This window comes from Indicator indicator, chromosome 1 (genome assembly GCF_027791375.1).
Source record: "Indicator indicator isolate 239-I01 chromosome 1, UM_Iind_1.1, whole genome shotgun sequence".
Taxonomy (NCBI): Eukaryota; Metazoa; Chordata; class Aves; order Piciformes; family Indicatoridae; genus Indicator; species Indicator indicator.
Genome location: NC_072010.1, coordinates 114359463 through 114378903, shown reverse-complemented (window position 1 = coordinate 114378903; position 19441 = coordinate 114359463). Strand labels below are relative to the sequence as shown.

Genomic DNA, 19441 nt, shown 5'->3' with positions numbered 1-19441 from the left:
CTGCCAGACTGGTTACTGGAAGACATAATACTTTATAAACATCAACTTAGGGACTCTGATGGAGACTCTGAGGTTACTGTATGGGTTTTCAATACCCAGATTGTCCTGATTTCCTTATGTTATGGCACTTCTTAAAGAATACTGTCTTCAAGCACAGAAATGCACTTTGAAGTCACTTCCCAATTATTTCCTCTTCTGCAAACTATTTCCTCTTCCCAAACCCTGGGTCTTCTACCAGCAGCTTCTTCCTTCACAGCACTGTGTCAAATATGCATAAGGTACTTCAACCAGGAATTGAGGATTTAACATTTGCAAAAAGAAATGCACTCAGATATGGCTGCATCACCTTCAGACTGTGAAGAGGCTACTAAAAGCTTAGCTTTTATTTGTTTGAATCGCAGTTGATTTGATCTTCAAGAGGTGTAGAAAGTGACATTTCTTCAGTTCTAGGACGTTTTGATGCTGGGGGATTTTGAGGACTGTCATCAGGTGGCAAAGGCCTCTCTGAAACAAGCAGACAGGAAAATCATGTAAGCGAAGTAAATCCAGGTTAAGAAAGTAAATTGGTTTGCTGAATTCACAAACAGTTCAGCACTTGCTGAAAACCTCCAAACCCGGTTTGAGAATCCAGCATCTAAAACAATCGTGTGCTGAAAAGTACACAGGCCTTCAAAACCCGTGTGAAGAACATTACATCCAAATGAATTAACTCTTCTTGGTTCTGGTGGGAGCTAACACACCCATTACTACAAAAGCTGCAGTGACATATTGTCATGTAAGCAGCTGCCCAAGACCAACTGCAGTGAGAATGTATTTCATATTGTCAAGAAAGCACCTTTCAAACACGGTAAGACAATGAAGAAAGCACCCTAGGTTTAGTTTGTGTGCTTGAATGTGCTTGTGTTATAAGCTTATAATAGAAGTCTATAATGGAAAATTGGCAAAAAGACTTTGCTGGATATTAACAGTCACAAAAACTTACCAAGTTCTTGTTCCGAGGAAGGAGATATAGGAACTGTATCTGTACATGTAGAAGTTGGTGTATCTGGCTTTAGTGGAATCAAGTTTACTCTCCTTTAAAAGAGTAGAAACAGTTCAACTACTTTAAAGCCACCATTTCCAGAAATAGTTTAATTAAAGATTTACTTGAAACAGAATTGGTTAATGTAGTTTAAGATATATTTTACTATGCATTTTTTCTTCTTGTTGTCTGTTGAATAGAGCGTTTTTTAGAAGTACTTTAAATACCATTCATGATCTTTTTCACTAGACAGTACTTTTATATACAGCACAGTGCTAGATAATCAGCTTCAGAACACAGTTATCTTGGTCAAATATCTTAAAATTAAGACTGGCTATGCTTACTGCTTCCCAGCCCTGTCCATGGTAACACTTTAGATTCATAAAAACCTAGGGAACTCTTTTTGCCCACTGAGGTCCACTCTCAAGTCACTTGCAACTACCTAGAATTCTTACAATTCTTAGTTCCAGTAGAGATGAACATTGGTGTGTAGAATGCCATCACCTCCCAGGATTTTTCTTTGTGGTTATTGATGAAATCTGCTATCCTGCTTTCTCATTCACCACTTCCTCCCTATCCACCTACTAATTAAAACATTCCTATGAGAAGTTATAATAATTTTCTTTAATTCTCTTTAATTCTAAAATAGCTGGCAAGGTCTAGATCTCTACTTGCATAGCTGTTTCCTTAGTGCTGCACACCAGCTCAGGATCTTATATGGCCAGCTATTTGACAATCAATACATGGATTCCAGGTAATTTCTGAAAACTGAGATCTTTGCCTTAGGAAACAGCCTGAATTAATGCATTAAGCCCCACACCCATGACTCTGCACACTGACAGCCTGTCTAGCCTTGCACCCTCTTTCTTCAAATATTTCTTGTGAAAAGGCTCTTTAAATAGTTCTTGTCAGTTGAAGGTTTCAGGTACCATCTTTGTATGGAAAATGGGACCTGAGGACAGACACCTGTTGTTGCCACATGGACAAGATGTAACAAACAGGTTAACTTTGCTACTGCCTCATGGTTCAGACTGAAATATACAAACTGCACATTTAGAATCCAGGAGACTTCTGACAACTGGAGCAAAAAGTTCCACGTCAAGACAGATACTACCAAGACACAGGGCTGGGAATTTAAGCCTAAACCTCAACCTTTGAGAGTAGCACACGCACTGCTTGTCTTGGACTTCATATTTATGACTGGAAACGGCAATACAAATCTCACCTTGGCGTCTTGCTCCATGCTTGTAAAGTGTTGAGAGTAATCCTCCTGGGCTGGTTTACTTTACTGCTCTGGCTGGCTGGCTGGCTGATTTTCCTCTCGTCTGAGGATGAGACTGGAATATTTTTTATGCCAACAGGTGTGGAAAGCAAGTCCTTACTGGCAGCTGTAGTTGTAGGTTGGAGAGTGGGAGTGCTAGGATCCATAACCCTGCTGGAAGGAGTCCCCTCTGTCAGCCTAGAGCCTGGAGAAATGACTTTGTGCGACTGACTCTTTTTCACTTTCTTCTCTGCTGCACCAGAAGTCCTGACATTTATCTGTGGCTTTTCCTTCAGTGGTATTCCCAGTTCATCCTTCTCAAAGGTAACAAATGAACAGTATCCATCCGTGGAAGAAATAGCAAGAAAGGCTCCATCGCTGGACCTATTTGTGATTTTTATTTTTTTTCCCATTAAGAGTAAAGATCAGAACTGTTCTTCAACCCTCACCCCACCCCATCTTTAACACATCATACCTCTCTTTTTCTCCTCCCTTCCCCAAGTACATGTATACACTTAAATAAAACTGCAGTCAAGTAAAGATATCCAATTCAAATGAGTAAAATATCTTCAAATGTGGCCTTTGCATCTGATATAATCTCTCTGGTGCCACCTAAGATCACCTGTAATATGCTGCTGCCAGCACCTGTAGGCATTTGAGCTGGCACAAAGCATGGTTCAATTGAAGGTACACAAATCTTCAACTACAGTTTCAGAAACATTGCTGAAGTCTCCTCACTGAGACCAGCAGAGCAGTTCAAGCTCTTTGGCTGTGCTCCTTGTGCTAAGCAGGGACAATGCTCAGAATCACCATAGCGCTTATGAGAATGGGTTCTTTGTGCTGATTTCATCAACTGATTAAAACCACTAACTTTCTATTCTTTTCCACTCCTTTCTTCCTGATGCAATGGTTTTCACAGCATGAACATCAGCTTCTGAAAAAGAGGCCTCTATGTGGTCCTCAGCTTATGTACACTGGCATAAGAGAAGAAACCATTTCAGCAGAGGAGTTTATCCTGACCCCAAGACTTGGGTTCAATTTTCAGCTCCATTTCTGACCCCCCACACAAATGTCAGATAAATTACTTCATCTGGCACATGAAGAACCACTAAGCAGAATTGTGCAGATAAAGCAGAATTTGGCCAGGATACACACACTTGAACTTAGAGAGATGACTCTCAAAACCTGTAAGTAACTTCATTATTACCAGTTACACTGCCTGAACCATGAGTACTAGCACCCAGTACATTCACCTTCATAAAAATTTGCATCTGCATGTTCCCAGGGTGCTTGCACCTCATTTCCCAACTGATAAATAATCATAATTTTCTGGTTCAGAGGAAAAAAAAAAATGGCTTGCTGTTCAGACACTGTGATGCAAGTGATCACATAAAAATACAGCAAATCACATAAAAATGAAGCAAGACACAAGATGCTGTCCAAACTTCAACATGTAAAAAGGACATTACCCCCATCACAACAAATCTTAATAATATAACAACTACCTACCATGAAATATCACTCAGAGTGTGATAATGTATGTTAGAAACATAGCCAAAGGGAAAAGACTGTTCAGTATCATAAAAAAGCACAGAATCTTCTGAAGCAACAGCAAACACCAATCGATAGGGCAGATTGAACAGAGAAGGAGATGACTTCTGACTGATTTCATCTAGAATGCAAACAAACAAACACACTGAGAATTCTCTCTTTCATTCATTGCAAGGTATAACTGCAGTAGCTTAGTCAAGAATCTAAATAGAGTTCATTATTACTCAGTGTCAAGACAATGGTTAAGACAGCACATCTATAAAATGTAAAGTTTAAATGCCAAGCATTAACATTTCTGTTACCTGAAATTTGCCCTCAATTGTTTTAGCTGAAGAGAAATTGGCAACATCTTTGTCTACCTGGATTGGTAAAATTTTGTTTTGTAAAGTTTGTCAGATATTCTCCACCTGACATTTTTCAGTGTATTTAACTTTAGTATTAAAGTCCAGACAAGTGCATCTTAGAATATAGACTAAACCAAGGTCATCACAATTGACACCAAGTTATATTCTGCATTGTGTTATCTTGGGTTCAGCTCCTAGCTAGTCTTCTCATCACAGCAGTGGTTACTTATAAGGCAGGATTGTTTCCACTTCTACTGGAAACAGCACTAGCTAGCTGCTTTCAGACTTTCCTAGTGTAGAGAGCTCCCCTTCAGTTCTATGATGGTTATGGAAGCTGTGCACTAAAAGAGGCAGGCCATTGATGTTAATGTAATACAAGATGTATCTAAAGATTTCTAACCTAACATAGATCTTCACTTTTCTGAGTGTATGTATGTTGCAGACACTAAACATTCTCTTTGGAGCAGCTAGAGACCAACAGCAGATACTCTTCTCCTTACTTTGCAACACACCACTACTATGGATCTAAAGATTACGACAACAATACAGAATGCAACAGGGAATCTATAAATCCTGTAAGGAATACTACAAGTTGATCCTCTAAAGAAAGGAGCAAAGCTCTGCCTTTTCACCAGGGTAAGACTATGTCTTGTAAAAACATATACAGACTTGGACCCACTGGACTCACAACACAGTTGGATTTCAGTCTCCACTAAGTTCTTATGCAATTCTTTCCCCACATCAGAACTTCTGTTCTGGTGAGTAACACCAGCACTGTTTCAGGTTTGGCTTCCTCGAATAAACATCAATGATTGTTGCAAACTACCCCAACTCTCTGGTGCTTCTGTGATGTGGGTAGTTGAGACCAACACAAAATATTTCACTGGATTACTCCTTTGGTGCTAAGTCAAGTTATTTACTGTTACTCACACAAAATGGTTAAAAGTGAAAGAAAAATATTAAGCAGTGTTTCTGTAGCCTAAGAGGCCAAGCAAGAACATTTATTCACTCTATCAAAAGCTACTTGCAAGGTACTTAAGGTGAAATCAGGGTCTTAGAATCAGGAAACAGTTTCTAAGATGTGGTACAAAACTGTCTTAGTGGAATGTTAAAAGGCTAAGGCATAAACCAGTAAACAGTCACATTGACCTTTTCACATATTTGCTGTAAAAATCATACTCTCTGAAGGATTTACAGTACCTTTATTAAATGTTTGTCTCAACTCAAAGTAGACTGGGCAGCAGCGAACAGCAAGAGTTGCCTTTCCAGGACACGGCAGGTGACCCACAGGCCTTTTATAAAGAAACAGGATTTCAGAAAACAGCATTTCATTTGTTTATTTATTTAAAAATAAAAATGTATTTTCATCTTATTAAACTCTACCTTTTAAGATTGTTTCTGGAGAAAACGTATGTGGTGTTTGTTACATTCTCTCCTGATTCAACACAGCCAGCTGCAAAAATAAAGATTAAAACATTACTTATCAAGTCAAAATGGTACTGAGTACACACTATATGCCCATAAACATTCTACTTCTCAGGAATTAGGCTTGTCAGTTGGGTAAGAGCTGTGCAACTTGAACACGATTTAAAAAAGCCTCCCTAATATTTATTTAGTGCTGGGTTTGTTTCCTTGATATAGTTGCCCCTCGAAGCTTCTTTTTGTGCAAGACATCTGTAAAAGCAGCGCGTATACGGGCAAATAGATCTCCTCCTTGCAGTGTTATTGTTACTATGACTGCAGAATGTTCTTAAGAAAGGATAAAAACCAAAGAGAAATCAGTCAAAAGAAACCACTCATTATTCCTAATTTCTATTTTAGAAGACCTGTACTGTTGTAATTTCCATGTTTTGGTTCAGAAAAATACAGTAAGTATATTTTTTATTATAGGTGAAAGTTGACGTTCTGGTAACAGAGTAGTATTGTGGAGTCTGTCTTCTTTAAGAGGAGGAATGAGAAATGGCATAAGTAAGATAAATATCCCCTAGCAGCTTGAAAGCAGTCTTGATGCACATTCAAACTAGAGCCTAACGGATACAACGCAGGTTACAGTGCACGTTCTCACATACCTGGAGTGAGCAAATAGGAGCCATCCGCAGTGAAACTGAGCCTGCGGAAAAACGACTTCATGCTGTCATCGTGAAACATCCGATAGCTCCTAGCCTGTAACATCGAAAACACGACCGTGTGAGGTGCCACAAATGTGTCAGCTGGCTTTCAAGTGAGAAAAAAACCACATCCAGTTGTACAATCCAACCTGATGGAACTTTTAAAATAAAAGATACATGTTTTAAAAACCATGGCTCCTTCAAGCTCACCTTCTGCTATGCTACAAATTCTTCAGAGCTAAGAAAAATAGTCCTTAATCTCTCTTCAGCTACCAATCAAAACACTCCAAGATCAGTCACATTAGACCAATAATAAAAAAATTGTAATAACCTGGAGAATGACATTATTTAACAATAAAATCCCGTTCCTTCAGCATTTAACTCCAGTAAAAAAGGCAAAATGTCCTCTCTCAGGTCTGTATTTTAGTCTCTATAAAACTGTTACAAATGTTTCCATAAAAAATAAAAAAAGAAGAGGAAGAGAAGGAATAAAAAAAAGTTACAGCCAGCTTAGAGGTGTTATTTTGCCATTACTTAGTAGTGCTGTAGGGGAGAAAAAGCTCTATGTTTTACCTCTTGGGATTAGAAAGCATTTCCTAAATTTTCCCTAATTCATATTTTTCCTAAAAAACAGACTGCATTTTTGAAAATTTCAAGCTGCTGACTTTGAAGTATAATTGCTATGTCATATGCATTAAAAAGCTATTGACAGACACATTTGAAGTTCTTCCTATCAAGAATACAGCACACACTATTTTTCCATGCTGTTTTTAACATCTCCAATCAAATACATTGTGTTACTACTTCGGTCAGCTTGCAAGAGATGAACAGCAGCAGGCAGTGTTCTCAGTCACTTCTGCAAGGTTTGAGGAAACCTGAAGGAGCCTGTATATATTGGGCAGTGAGTGGCTGGAAAGCAGCCCTGAGGAGAGGGACTTGGGGGTGCTGGTGGACGAGAAGCTCAACATGAGCTGTCAGTGTGCACTTGCAGCCCAGAAAACAAACCAGAGCCTGGGCTGCATCAAGAGAAGTGTGGCCAGCAGGTCAAGGGAGGTGATTCTCCCCCTCTACTCAGCTCTGGTGAGACCCCACCTGGAGTACTACGTCCAGTTCTGGAGCCCTTATTACAAGAGGGATATGGACATGCTGGAAGGTGTCCAGAGAAGGACCACCAGGATGATCAGAGGGCTGGAGCACCTCTCCTATGAGGAGAGACTGAAAGAGTTGGGGCTGTTCAGTCTGGAGAAAAGAAGGCTCCGAGGTGACCTTATTGTGGCCTTCCAGTATCTGAAGGGGGCCTGCAAGAGAGCTGGGGAGGGACTTTTTAGGATCTCAGGTAGTGACAGGACTAGGGGGAATGGAATAAAGCTGGAAGTGGGGAGATTCAGGCTGGACGTGAGGAAGAAGTTCTTCACCATGAGAGTGGTGAGAGCCTGGAATGGGTTGTCCAGGGAGGTGGTTGAGGCCCCATCCCTGGAGGTGTTTAAGTCCAGGCTGGATGAGGCTGTGGCCAGCCTGATCTAGTGTGAGGTGTCCCTGCTCATGGCAGGGGGGTTGGAACTGGATGATCCTTGTGGTCCCTTCCAACCCTGACTGATTCTACGATTCTATTTAAAAAATGCAAAAGTGAGACAGGGACAAAACATCCTGATACCTGGAATTTTGGATGGGAATTGAATTTGGAATGGGCTGCCCAGGGAGGTGGTTGAGTCACCAACCCTGGATGTGTTTAAAGGTCGTTTGGATGTGGTGCTTGTGGATATGGTTTAGGGGTGAACTTTGTAGAGTAGGGTTAGTGGCTGGACTTGGTGATCCTGAAGGTCTTTTCAAACCTGAATGTTTCTGTGATTCTATGATTATTGAACGGAAAATACTTTGCAGAACAGAAAAACTCCTATAAAACAGCACCCAGCACATTCTACAGTACTACTAGTAGCAGAACCATGTACCTCGCCTTCTGCTCCTGATCCAGACGGCATCTTGGTGACGTTGAACGCTACACGCTTGGTTTGTGTGTTGTATATCCGCAGGACCCTGGGTGGTAGAAAGCACAGTTAGCTATGAACACCTTCCTTTCACTCCATGTTTCACACAATGCTACAGGACCTCACTTCTCAGTCAGGACTGCCAAATACAAATGACAAACACGCATTAGAACTCTCTTCATGAGACACCACAGGGAGGACACATTTTGAACATCTGAATAACCCATGAATCACCGACAGCTGAAGTACCAGCACAGACAGTCGTGGAGGAATGAGGGCATTAGTGGACATGCCATTCCTGCCAGTGCTGTAGTACCCAGTATGTTTCTGGAGAGTGAGAACTTGCCACAAAGACAATTAGCAACATCTCCAAGTTTCGGTTTCCTTTGGAATAAATGAAAATTTGAGTACATCTCTGTACAGAATGTTGGAACTCCCTGATTTTATCTCACTAAAACCACAGGTAGCCCAAGCAAATCCATCCACTTGTCCCACTATCCCCTCCTTTCTGACAGCTCTGACCTTCACTAAATTATATTGATTTCTTAGGCTGACAGAAAACCAGCCTAAGACAGCTTTCTGCTGATTTAATGTGCTGAAACAGTTCCACAAAGAATCCTAGATGGAGTTAAGATGAGAAATAGAAGGTATGGCTGTGGCAGACAGCTTGAGAGAGTTGTGGAACTAGTGGTTCTGGATATCACACAGGTAAGCTGGTCTGCCAAAAGAGAAAAAGGTCTCTTCACCATGAGCTGGTGAGCACCCAGTCCTGGCAACTGGCCTGGCTCCTGTTACATCCCTACTGAGCTGACACTATTCACCAACCTCGCAGAGAAGTATCTGAAAAATGAAAAACTTGCACATCATTCTATTACTTAAGTTTCACTGCTGTTCATTTTAATAAAGGCACAAAAAACTCACATAGCTGATTCTCACAAGAGAGTGGTTCATAATGACGAAGTTGCTATTAACTTACCATTTTTCTGAGCCTACTGCAAATCTTAAATTAAAAGTGCTTTTCCACTATTACAGTAGTTTTCTTTGCAGTGGGTTCCAGATGACATTCATTTATTAGCCAGCTGCAGGCCCTAGACAGTTTAAGCTCACACAAAGTTCTGACAAGGGTCAGGTTTATGAAGTGTGTGTTTAGTTTTCCCAATGACATCACTTGCAAAACCGTTGGGGATCGATGGAAAAAAAAAAAGGCAGCTATCAGTGGAAAGACATTTTAATGGATTTCTTAACCTGTTCATATCTTTCTGTAAAAAGACAAGGATGAACACATCAACAACTACAGAATGCAGACTCTTAAGGTATTTGGTACCTCTGACAACCAATACCATGAAAACTCTAAAAAAAAAAAATCTCTATGAAAAAGTTTATGTAAGCTGCTTTTCTGCTTAGAGAGGACATTCAAACTTCAGGAATTATTTACCACAAGTAAAGGATTAACTAAGTATAATTTTACTTTCACATCAATCTTCTTACAGAGCAATCTGAATAAAACTAAAAGAAAAGTCCTATTTATCCCATATGATTGCTTTTAATTCATCCTCAAGCAAGACAGAACACTAAGGCAAAACACTCAGATCAACAGCTCACCTATCACAACTCAGAGTTGCAATGTATTGGCCTAAAGGATCCCAGGTTACCCCTTGGACGTAACTCTTGTGTTCATTTAATATTGAAACCTTCTGCCCTGAAATTACAAACAGTTTTCATATTATAAATTCAAATATATTTTAAAACAGTCTTCATTTTAGAAATAAAACAAAGCATTTAAAAATTCAGAGAAAGCCTTTTTTTAAAACATACGAACTGTTAACTTGAAAGTGTCTAATAAGAGAATCAGAAACAGTTGCTTTAGTTCTAGAATCTTCACGTGTAGAGGACATTGTGATGTGCCACTTTTAAGGCTTGTTCCCTACAAGTGAACTCAGAAAAGCAGTTTGGCTTAGACATTAAATAGGCAATAGGTATATATTTTAAAGCAGAAGTATTTCAAAACTTTTCAGGCAGGTCTAGAATAGTGCTCCAACAGCAAACTGAATTTGGTTGAATACTGAGCCAGAAATTCCAGCATTAAAACATAGCTTCCACCTGAGGGGGTTGTACCAACTCATCTACTCTGCTGAGCAGACACTGAAAAAAATACACCAGAAACATGCTGACTGACGTCCACACATGGGCAGCACTCAGAAACATTCCACAGCACTGCTAATGCACCTCACTCTATAGCTTATTCTGTAATGAAGATCTCTGCAATACAAAAGCTTTCTGACCTCACTGATGTTCCACAGTTGAATGCCTCAGATCCAAAGTATCATGATAAGGTAAAGTTAAAAATAACTCTCATTAAATATGCCATTTTGAATCATAGTGATAGATGCTTTTTTTTCCTATTAGTTAAGTGTTGCTTTGTTGCAAAGAAATACTGTAAACTGAAAAGTTTCCAAAACGATAGCTCCTCAAAAATATTGCACAAATATAGTTGAGGCCACACTGCATAACCCCAGAAATCCTTCTTGTGCAGTATTGTTTCCAACAGGAGCCAACAACAGATGCCTATGGAAGAGCATAATAAGAACAGAGCAAACATATAATGATGTATCTACAGGATACCCAGCAAGCTGGCAACAGTTTGTATCTCAAAGACTTATGCCAGTGGTGCTCTCTATGTACTGAACAGCTCTATGGATTTTTACTATTAATTTTCTTTCAGTCATTGGAAAGACACTGTCTACAAAGGTCTCTATTGATAGGACAAGCAGCAATGGTTTCAAACTAGAGAAGAGTAGATTTAGATTGGATGTTAGGAACTAGTTCTTTACCATGAGTAGTGGAATGCTGGAACAGGTTGCCCGGGGAGGTAGTTGAGGCCCCATCCCTGGAGATGAATTCAAGGTGGGCCTCAACAGGGCTCTAGGCAACCTGATGTATTTGAGGAGGCCCCTGCTTACTGCAGAGGGGATTGGACTAGATGACCGTTGGAGGTTTCTTCCAACCCAGACCATTCTATGATTTAAAAACACCCAACTGGAAGATATCTTTGAAACTCTTTCCTTTCATGTACCTGCCACTTCAATCACAGAGCCTCAGTCTTCCAGTAATGGCTACTTACTTTCAACTTACTAGGTGTCCTTCTGTGCTGAAGATACAAAATGCCCTCCATGGTATTAATTGCACACAGTGAGAATAGAAAGCATTACACACAAGTAACAGATCAGCTTAAGAGGTCATTCAGGTTTATTTGGTAATAATTCTAATAGGTATGTGCCTTTAAAATCATTATAAGCAGTCCATGATGCAAGAGACATTTAGCCATACTGCCTTTAGAGGCTCCAAGCACACACACTTTTAATTGAACATCCATGCAAGGTAAGGACTTTTGGAAAGTATGTGTGACAGTTCAGACGGGAGAGACATTAAGCACCCAAACCAAGAATGTAAAAAATCTCAGTGGTTGAACATTTACATTTTCATGTTTATGTGCATTGAAAAATTAACCTGCATTCAACAGAATTTTTCTTAATTAGACACTAAATAAATGTAAGATAAAAGGTTTAGAACGAGTTAAGTTTTTCCACATAAAATTGAAAGTAATGATTACACTGCTAGTAAGAAAACATCAAACCACTGTAGAGCAAACTAACCCAGCAGGTTACTACCAGAACTTCTACCAGAAGTTCAGATGGGCCTTTCTTGGAGAATGCAAGCAATTCCACTGCAGTGGGGTGAGAATGAATGGAAGTGTTACACCTAATGGAGTAATACAAATATCACATCTTGCAAAACAAAGCCTGCATGCTATACTTCTTAATTTTTAAATAGGTAGTTAACTACTTGTTACCAGTCAAGTTTTGTTGGTTTGTTTGGGGTGTGGGGTGGACTAAGTAATATGCAAGCTGCTTGTGTAGGAGTTTGGGGGGTGGGGGCAAACGGGTTAAGTTTATCTGCTGAGTAATCAAGGTGAAGAGATTACTTATGCATATTTTTTGCTGGCCTGAGGGTATCTTGAGTATCTTTACATGCTGTGCTCTCTGCCTTACAATCCCAGAAATCTATCAATCGCAGTAAAAGATGATTTCAACTCCTTTGGTAAGCATCATGAGGAACTTCCACTGGAAACACGAGTGATAAATGTTAACATTTACCTTTACTGACATCCCACATTATAGCTGTGTTATCTACAGAAGCAGATGCCATGTAATTTCCATCTGAGGTCCAACAAATATCATATACGTCTTCTAAGTGGCCTCTAGAAATCAGAAGAGAGGAAACCAATTACTAATTTAAAAATTAGCAGCTACATGCATACATGAGTTGTATGCATTTTTTAGTTAGAAAACCAACCAACCAAAACCAGAGGCAAACTGAGATATCAGTGAAGTAAAATGAACAGCAGGACTTTCAGTTTTAAAAGAACACTTCCATATTCAGGTGACAAAACATTAAATAAAGCACATTCTACATCTATTCAAAAAAAGCCTGTCTTTTCAAAAGATCTTTTTCACAGAAAATGAAAAACACATTTGAAGTAATTAATGAATTTGTACTTAGAACAAAACTGGAAACAAACATTTCTAGGATTTGTACAAACATAACACAAAACACTATACTGAAGTAATTAGGAAGTGTTACTATTCAAGAGAACTTGGTTTCATAAAAGCAGTAAAACAAATATGCATACTCAGCAGAACAATATGAAACACAGGAATTAAGGTTGATTCAGATATAGTTGAACAAACATTGCAAGATACTCAGAACCACCTCCATTGAAACCGAATTTTATTGCTTGTCAATTGAAAATTTACCATGCAGTGTGGTAACTTTAATAAGAAAAATAAATGCTTGCAACACCAAAGTTTAGTGGAGGGGGATTTGGCCTGTTTGTTTGCTTTAGGTATTAATGTTTCTAAAGGACCACACTGTTGCTTCAGTATAACATTTACGAATAGCAGGGGTTAGTGCTAGGTCCAGTCTTGTTCAACATAGTCAACAATGATGTAGATGAAGAGGCAGAGAGTACCCCCCAGCAAATTTGCCAATGACACAAAACTGGGAGGAGTGGCTGACACACTAGAAGACTGCGCTGCTGTTCAGTGAGACCTGGGCAAACTGGACAGTTGGGCTGGGCAAAGATGAGCCTAACAAAGTTCAACAAGGGTAAGTGTAGTGTCCTGCACCTGCGAAGGAGTAACACCATGCACCAATACAGGTTAGGGGTTGACCTACTGAAGAGTAGCTCCACAGAGAAGGACCTTGCACTCAGGGTTGACAGTAAGTCATCCATGTGACAGCAATGTGCCCTGGTGGTCAAGAAGGGCAATAGTATACTTAGGTGCATTAAGAAGAGTGTATCCAGCAGGTTGAGAGAGGTTCTCCTCCCTGTCTACTCAGTCCTAGTTAGACTCCATCTGGAATACTATGTACAGTTGTGGGCTCCTCAGTTAAAGAGCAACAGGGAACTATTAGAGAGGTCAACAGGGGGCTACGAGGATGATTAAGGGACTGGAGCATCTCTCTTACAAGCAAAGAGTGAGAGACCTGGGGCTGTTTAGTCTGGGGAAGAAAAGGATGAGAGGGGACCTTATCAGTATCTACAAATATCTGAAGGGTGGCTATCAGGAGGATGGAGCCAGTCTCTTTTCAGTGATACCCAGTGATAGGATGAGGGGCAATGTGCCTAAACTCAATCACCTCAATTCCACTTCAACATGAGAAAAAACTTCTTTACTGTGAGGGTGGCAGAGCTCATTGTACACTTGACACAAAAGCTGTGTAATACAGTAGATTTTAAATTATTAAAATACAGTAGTTGAAAAAGATTGGTTGACCCTCACAGCTATCATCTGGTAAAACTGTATGAATCACTATTTACTGCTGCTTTTTGCTTTCGTAATGATAAAAATGTCCATTATAAAGCTAGCAAATATAACTTCACATTTATGTATCTCCATGTTAAGCTTTAAGTGACTGCAAATCTCAGGTATGAATTTCAGAGCACATCAGTTATGTCACAAAAATGCCAAATCTTCTACCTTAAAAGATGTAGGTAGGTTGGCACTGTAAGAAAAAAAAAAAAGTTGAATACAGTAAAAAGGTGAGTATTAGAGCCAAGAAATTTTAGAGAGCATTGAAGTTCTGTAGAACTTCAATACTAAACCACTGGGGAATAAAAAGAACACTGAACAGAAAACAAAACATTAAGCTACCTTAAAGTTTTAACAACTGTCCAGTTCTCCTTGTTGAGCTGAGCTTCATCTTCATCTTGAAAAACTAATGGTTCCAATTCTTTGCTATCATTCAGCTTCCACAATAAAATAACAGCATCTGTAGAAGAAATCACAGGGAACTTATTTTCTTCCCACTCGCTGCTTTGTTAACACATTACATTTAGACCAACATCACAATCATCTCACATAAGACACATGAAAAGTAGTTCTCACCATCTCCTCCAGATGCTAGGATCTCACCACTTGGAGAGAAGCGCACAACATTCACTGCCTTGGTATGGCGGGCGAGGTTTGACAAGAATTCCACAATTGCTTTTCCATCTGGTCCTTTTTCCACTTTCCATATCTAGTTGTAAAAGCACAACAAATAGTTTTCAGGGACAAGACGAAATACATATGCACTGCTTCAGTAATCCACAGTCTTTGGGCAGTCATTCTGAACTTATCTGAAACTCATCTGAAACTTTCAGAGCTAAAGCTGCAGTCGCACCATGGATTTTCCCTCTAAGAGTACTGGGTTTTATGTGGCAAGGTTTTGGCAGCTGGAGGGGGTTACAAGACTGGCTTCTGTCAGAAGATACCAGATGTTGCCCCCATGTTGGACAGAGCTTGCTCCAGTCAGCTCCAACACTGCCCCATCGCTTGCCAAAGCTCAGCAGATCAGTGATGCTAGTGGTGCCTTTGTGATAATATGTTTAAGAAAGGGTCTAACAGCAGTTACAAGAGAAGAGTAAGAAAAATATGAGAGAAACAGCCCCGCTGACACCAGCCAGTTAAAAAAGAAGGGGGAAGGTGCTCCACTGGGTAAAGCAGAGATTTCCCTACAATGCCTGGAGAAAAAAAACAAGTATTAGCCCTCTTTAGAAGTCTGAGCAAGGTGAAGAGCTTCGCACTATACTATGAAAGTCAACAGATTCCAAGAAAATGATCTGAGCAAGAACGATCACAAGCAGAGCATTAAGACAGCTGCATGCTATGGACACTTTCCCAATAATGATAGCTTAAGGAATTCCTGATTCCACTTTTTCTCTGTTTGGCGGTGCATAATGATACCACAGTGTGAATTAAGACTTCTGTAACTTTTTCCAGTTTTCCCTCTTCATGCAATAGTCCCTCCAAAAGATGTAGCAGCAGTATTGCTTATGTCAAAGAAGAATGAAATATTTCTGGCCCTAAAATATGTATGACTTAAATATATATTCAGTAACCTATATATATGGCCCAAATCCCTGAAATGCATACACCATCAGGTAAGAAGTCAGTTTGCCAGTAAGGAAGGCAAATGTTTTGGCTAAGGCCACTGGAATAAACCCTGAACTTTTAATGACATTTATCCTACTTAGTATCTAAAAGAACAAGGCATTCTAATAATGTATGTATCACAGCAGTTACCAGTAATTGGCTAATAAAGACATTAAGAGATATCGGCATATTTCACTGAACTGAGGATCTTGAGGGGAAAAATCTGGATCCAGTTCAGGCATTTCAAATATAACTCTGACCTTTACATCTCAAATTCTCTGCTAAAACAGCACATTTCCCTATTCAGAAGAAAACGCAGCACTAATACAGAATAAAACCTTATTCTTTGTGCTTACAGCACAGGTGGTAAAACCTTTTTTACAATATTCTAAATTTCTTTTTCAAATAGATGATGGAAGCCTGATATGAGCAGTCCCAAAACGTAATTAAAATATAAGATTATCATGCAAAGATAAATAAATAGACAGATAGATACACACAAAGCAGAGAACCTACATGGTTCTTTCCACTGGAGTTTATTACTAAACAGCACAAGAAGAGTCCCAGGTTGGAAGCCTTTATGGCAGGATGAGTTCGAGGAACTGTCCTAAATGGAAAGGTTAGCAGTAGAAATTTTAGCAAAGTTTTTTACAGGAAATTACGAGGCCCAGATAGGGAAGAGGCCTACAGGTACTCAGAACAGTCCAGCAGTGATGGGTAACCTGCTCTGTTTCACTCCCAGACCCCAAAACCAGGGGAAGTAAATGTGTCAAGTTTTCAGAAGTGTTCTAATAGTAACACAGAAAAGCTCTAAGCAATACATTTACCTTCCATATTGAGAAGCTGTTTAATTATGTTAATTTTATTTCTCTGCAAATGAAATTGTGATTCATATGGCCATTAACTTTCTTTAAGAAGCTGCTCCATATCTGGATAAAAAGGATGTGGTTCACCCACTGCACTCAATTTCCTAAAGCTTTCCAACTAGGGCTAAGGCTTTTAGAGAAATCAAGAGATCACTGAACAATGGGGACAGTTCTCATGTGCATTGAGAATTTAGAAGACCATAAAAAACCTGCCTGATTTTGCAAGGTGAACCCTACAGCCACATCTTCTAGGGCTTGTCCTATTCAACATTTTTGTAAGTGACTCTCAAAAGCATGAACAACTCATTAAAATTTCCTAGCACCAACACAAAATTACTTAGAAGAGATTCATCTGAAGCTGAGATAAAAAAAGACTGTACAAAGACCTCACGCTGCTAAGAGACTACTTACAAAATCACAGAAAAAATTTACTTTTGATGAAGATAAGGAAATTAAACCCAGTGTTTCTCACTAATCTACAGGACTGTGCCCTGAATTAGCAGTTACTACTCAGGATTATCACTCAACAATCAATGTGGGTGATTTTCTAAAAAATAACAGCTCAACACTCACCAGTGGAACTGAGGGACAGCATGCAGGGGGAACAGCCGTTCTGTGTATAGCTGTATAATCCTATACTCTCTCCCTAAATCATCCACCACCGCTGTTACGTGCTGGCCAACAATCTAAAGCCTTGGAAAACAAGCATTGCATGCTCTGTGAATGCTACAAAACCAAAACAAACGGGTTTGAAACTTACACGAACAGCTGTGTCCACACCTGCTGAGGCCAGTCTATTGATCTTCCCATCAGCTCCACGTTGGAAGTCTAAGCTGTAAACAGGCTCCTTATTATGCCATGCTATTTCACAAGTGATGACCTTCATGTTTGCTAAAGAAAACAAAGCAAATACCGGGGAAAATCTTGCTGCTTATGACTAAGGCGAACCAACGCTAACACAAATTTCACAAGCACCACAGACAGATCACCCAACAAGTCCACTGCAGAAAGTGACAGGATGGTTTAACCCAACAATTTCACTGCAGAAAGTGACAGGATGGTTTAAACGTAGCCCATTGCGAGATGCTATGATTGTGGATAAAGCTAGCGCCTGGGCACTGCATGTGAAGGGTAATAAAGTCATGTTTCTTAGTGGAATTAAATCTTGCAACGGAAGCATAGGACAGGGTTACAAAAGCAAATCCCAGGGGCAGACCCCGCAGCTTTCCGCGTTCAGCCGCCGGATCGCGCCCATACTTCCTGGGCTGCCGCGACTTTGCCCAAGGCAAGCTTCTGACAGGGGGGAGCCCGAGCCTCTCCACGCTAGGCTGGCACCAGGCGCATCTACCCGGACCCGGGGACAATTGCTACTTCCATATCGACAGCGCGGCACTGAGGAGCCAAAACAAGGGCAAGTCAGGAAGGCCCCGGCGGAGGCACAGAGGCAGAGCCACCGCTGGCCGTAGATGTTTCCCAGCCGCGCAGCCGTCTCCGGAGCTGCTTCCCGAAGTCCTGGGGGCCTCGAAAACGGCCGCCAGGGACTGACAATACCCGACGCCATGAGGGGATGAGCCACACGAAACCCAACGCTCTCGCTGGCGCCAGCCCTGTGAGCAGTGAGGCTAACTCCCTAACTCCCCGCCACTTCGCAGCCCGGCTTCCCGACTACAGACATCCCGGGTGCTGCAGAGGCTTACCTCTCCCCGCTGCACATGCGGGGCACCACCGACCCGTTAACCTAAAGGCCACCGAGGGCCGCAGAGAGCACAAACCCCTACCTGCCGCGCCGCGCAGCCTGCCCGGGCTCCCGCGTGGACGCGCGTTTCCCGCCCCAGGCCGCCGGGCCCACCCCGCGCCTGCGCGCCGCCTCCATACCCACGCGCGGCGGCACCGCCCCCTGCCGGAGGGCGGAGGCGGCTACAAGGCCTTGAGCCTTGTGACATGTAATGGACCCCCTGAACCAGCAGAGCCTGGCAGCTGATCTGGGGCTTCATTAGGCCGGGTGCCCTAACGGCATGTATAGGGTGCCCACATCTTCTGCTCGAACGCAGACTGAGGCATATTTCTTGCAAGGCCCAAATACTTAAAACAAGTCACAAGTCTTAACTATTCTGCATAGTATTTATTTATAAACAAAACCATTGCATTTGATCACATACAAGTTTTGATCCAGCAAACTCAGATTTATATTTTTTTTCATTTTTTTTTTTACAAAAAATACATTTTAACAAGTAAATAAAACCCATTTCCATTAGTCAACTGCTCTTCCAAGTGTAAATGTACAGGGTAAAGTGGCCATTTTTATTATAGACTTAAGCTGTATTTTACCAGTTGTCTATGAGAAATTCAGCTACAGTCTGATGAAACATAATAAATAATGATTAAGAAATTGAAAACTACACACCATAAATGGAAAATAGAAACTTTTTAAAAGTCATACTGTTATATTACAACCGCCTCTTCAAAAATCAAACATTCAATTTATCCATTATAAAGTACAACAGTATTGCATTACCCTTATTGGCATATTAGAATATATAGCATCTCAAAATTGAAATACTATCCATCAAACAAAATTGACTGAACTACAAGTAGAAGGAGCCTAATTTAATTAAATCAGGACAGCAGAAGTGCAAAAGCCAAAATGTTTGGTACACAAGAGTTAAAAAAAAAAAAAAAGATACTTCCTAGGAATGAACATATTGAACACTATTTCATCATTTTTTTCTCCAAATTTTTGTAGATTTTTTTTAAAAGCAAGCATATTTTTCTTGATTATCATTGAGATGACAAGTACCACCACAGAATAAAAGGTAAAGCTGCTATC

At 40.5% G+C, this 19441-nt stretch overlaps 1 protein-coding gene across 1 annotated transcript; it reads right to left on the bottom strand.

Annotated features, from left to right (window-relative positions):
• Positions 1 to 382: 382 nt before the first annotated feature.
• CHAF1B (chromatin assembly factor 1 subunit B) lies at positions 383 to 17500 on the bottom strand. The gene is made up of 13 exons (XM_054387701.1): positions 17375 to 17500; positions 14720 to 14852; positions 14486 to 14603; positions 12425 to 12528; positions 9873 to 9969; positions 8235 to 8319; positions 6247 to 6340; positions 5561 to 5630; positions 5378 to 5469; positions 3792 to 3954; positions 2247 to 2666; positions 983 to 1074; positions 383 to 504 (listed from the first exon to the last, which is right to left on the bottom strand). The coding sequence occupies exons 1-13, from the start codon at positions 17498 to 17500 to the stop codon at positions 383 to 385; spliced, it is 1716 nt and encodes a 571-aa protein (XP_054243676.1).
• Positions 17501 to 19441: the final 1941 nt, after the last annotated feature.

Excerpts from the sequence above, each read along its gene's own strand:
- CHAF1B (XM_054387701.1), bottom strand. The coding sequence starts at position 17,500 with ATGAAGGTCATCACTTGTGAAATAGCATGGCATAATAAGGAGCCTGTT. Across the intron at positions 2,667-3,791 it reads ACTCTGAGTGATATTTCATG|GTCCAGCGATGGAGCCTTTC; the intron begins GTAGGTAGTTGT and ends AATCACAAATAG. Across the intron at positions 1,075-2,246 it reads GCATGGAGCAAGACGCCAAG|GAGAGTAAACTTGATTCCAC; the intron begins GTGAGATTTGTA and ends ACTCTTTTAAAG.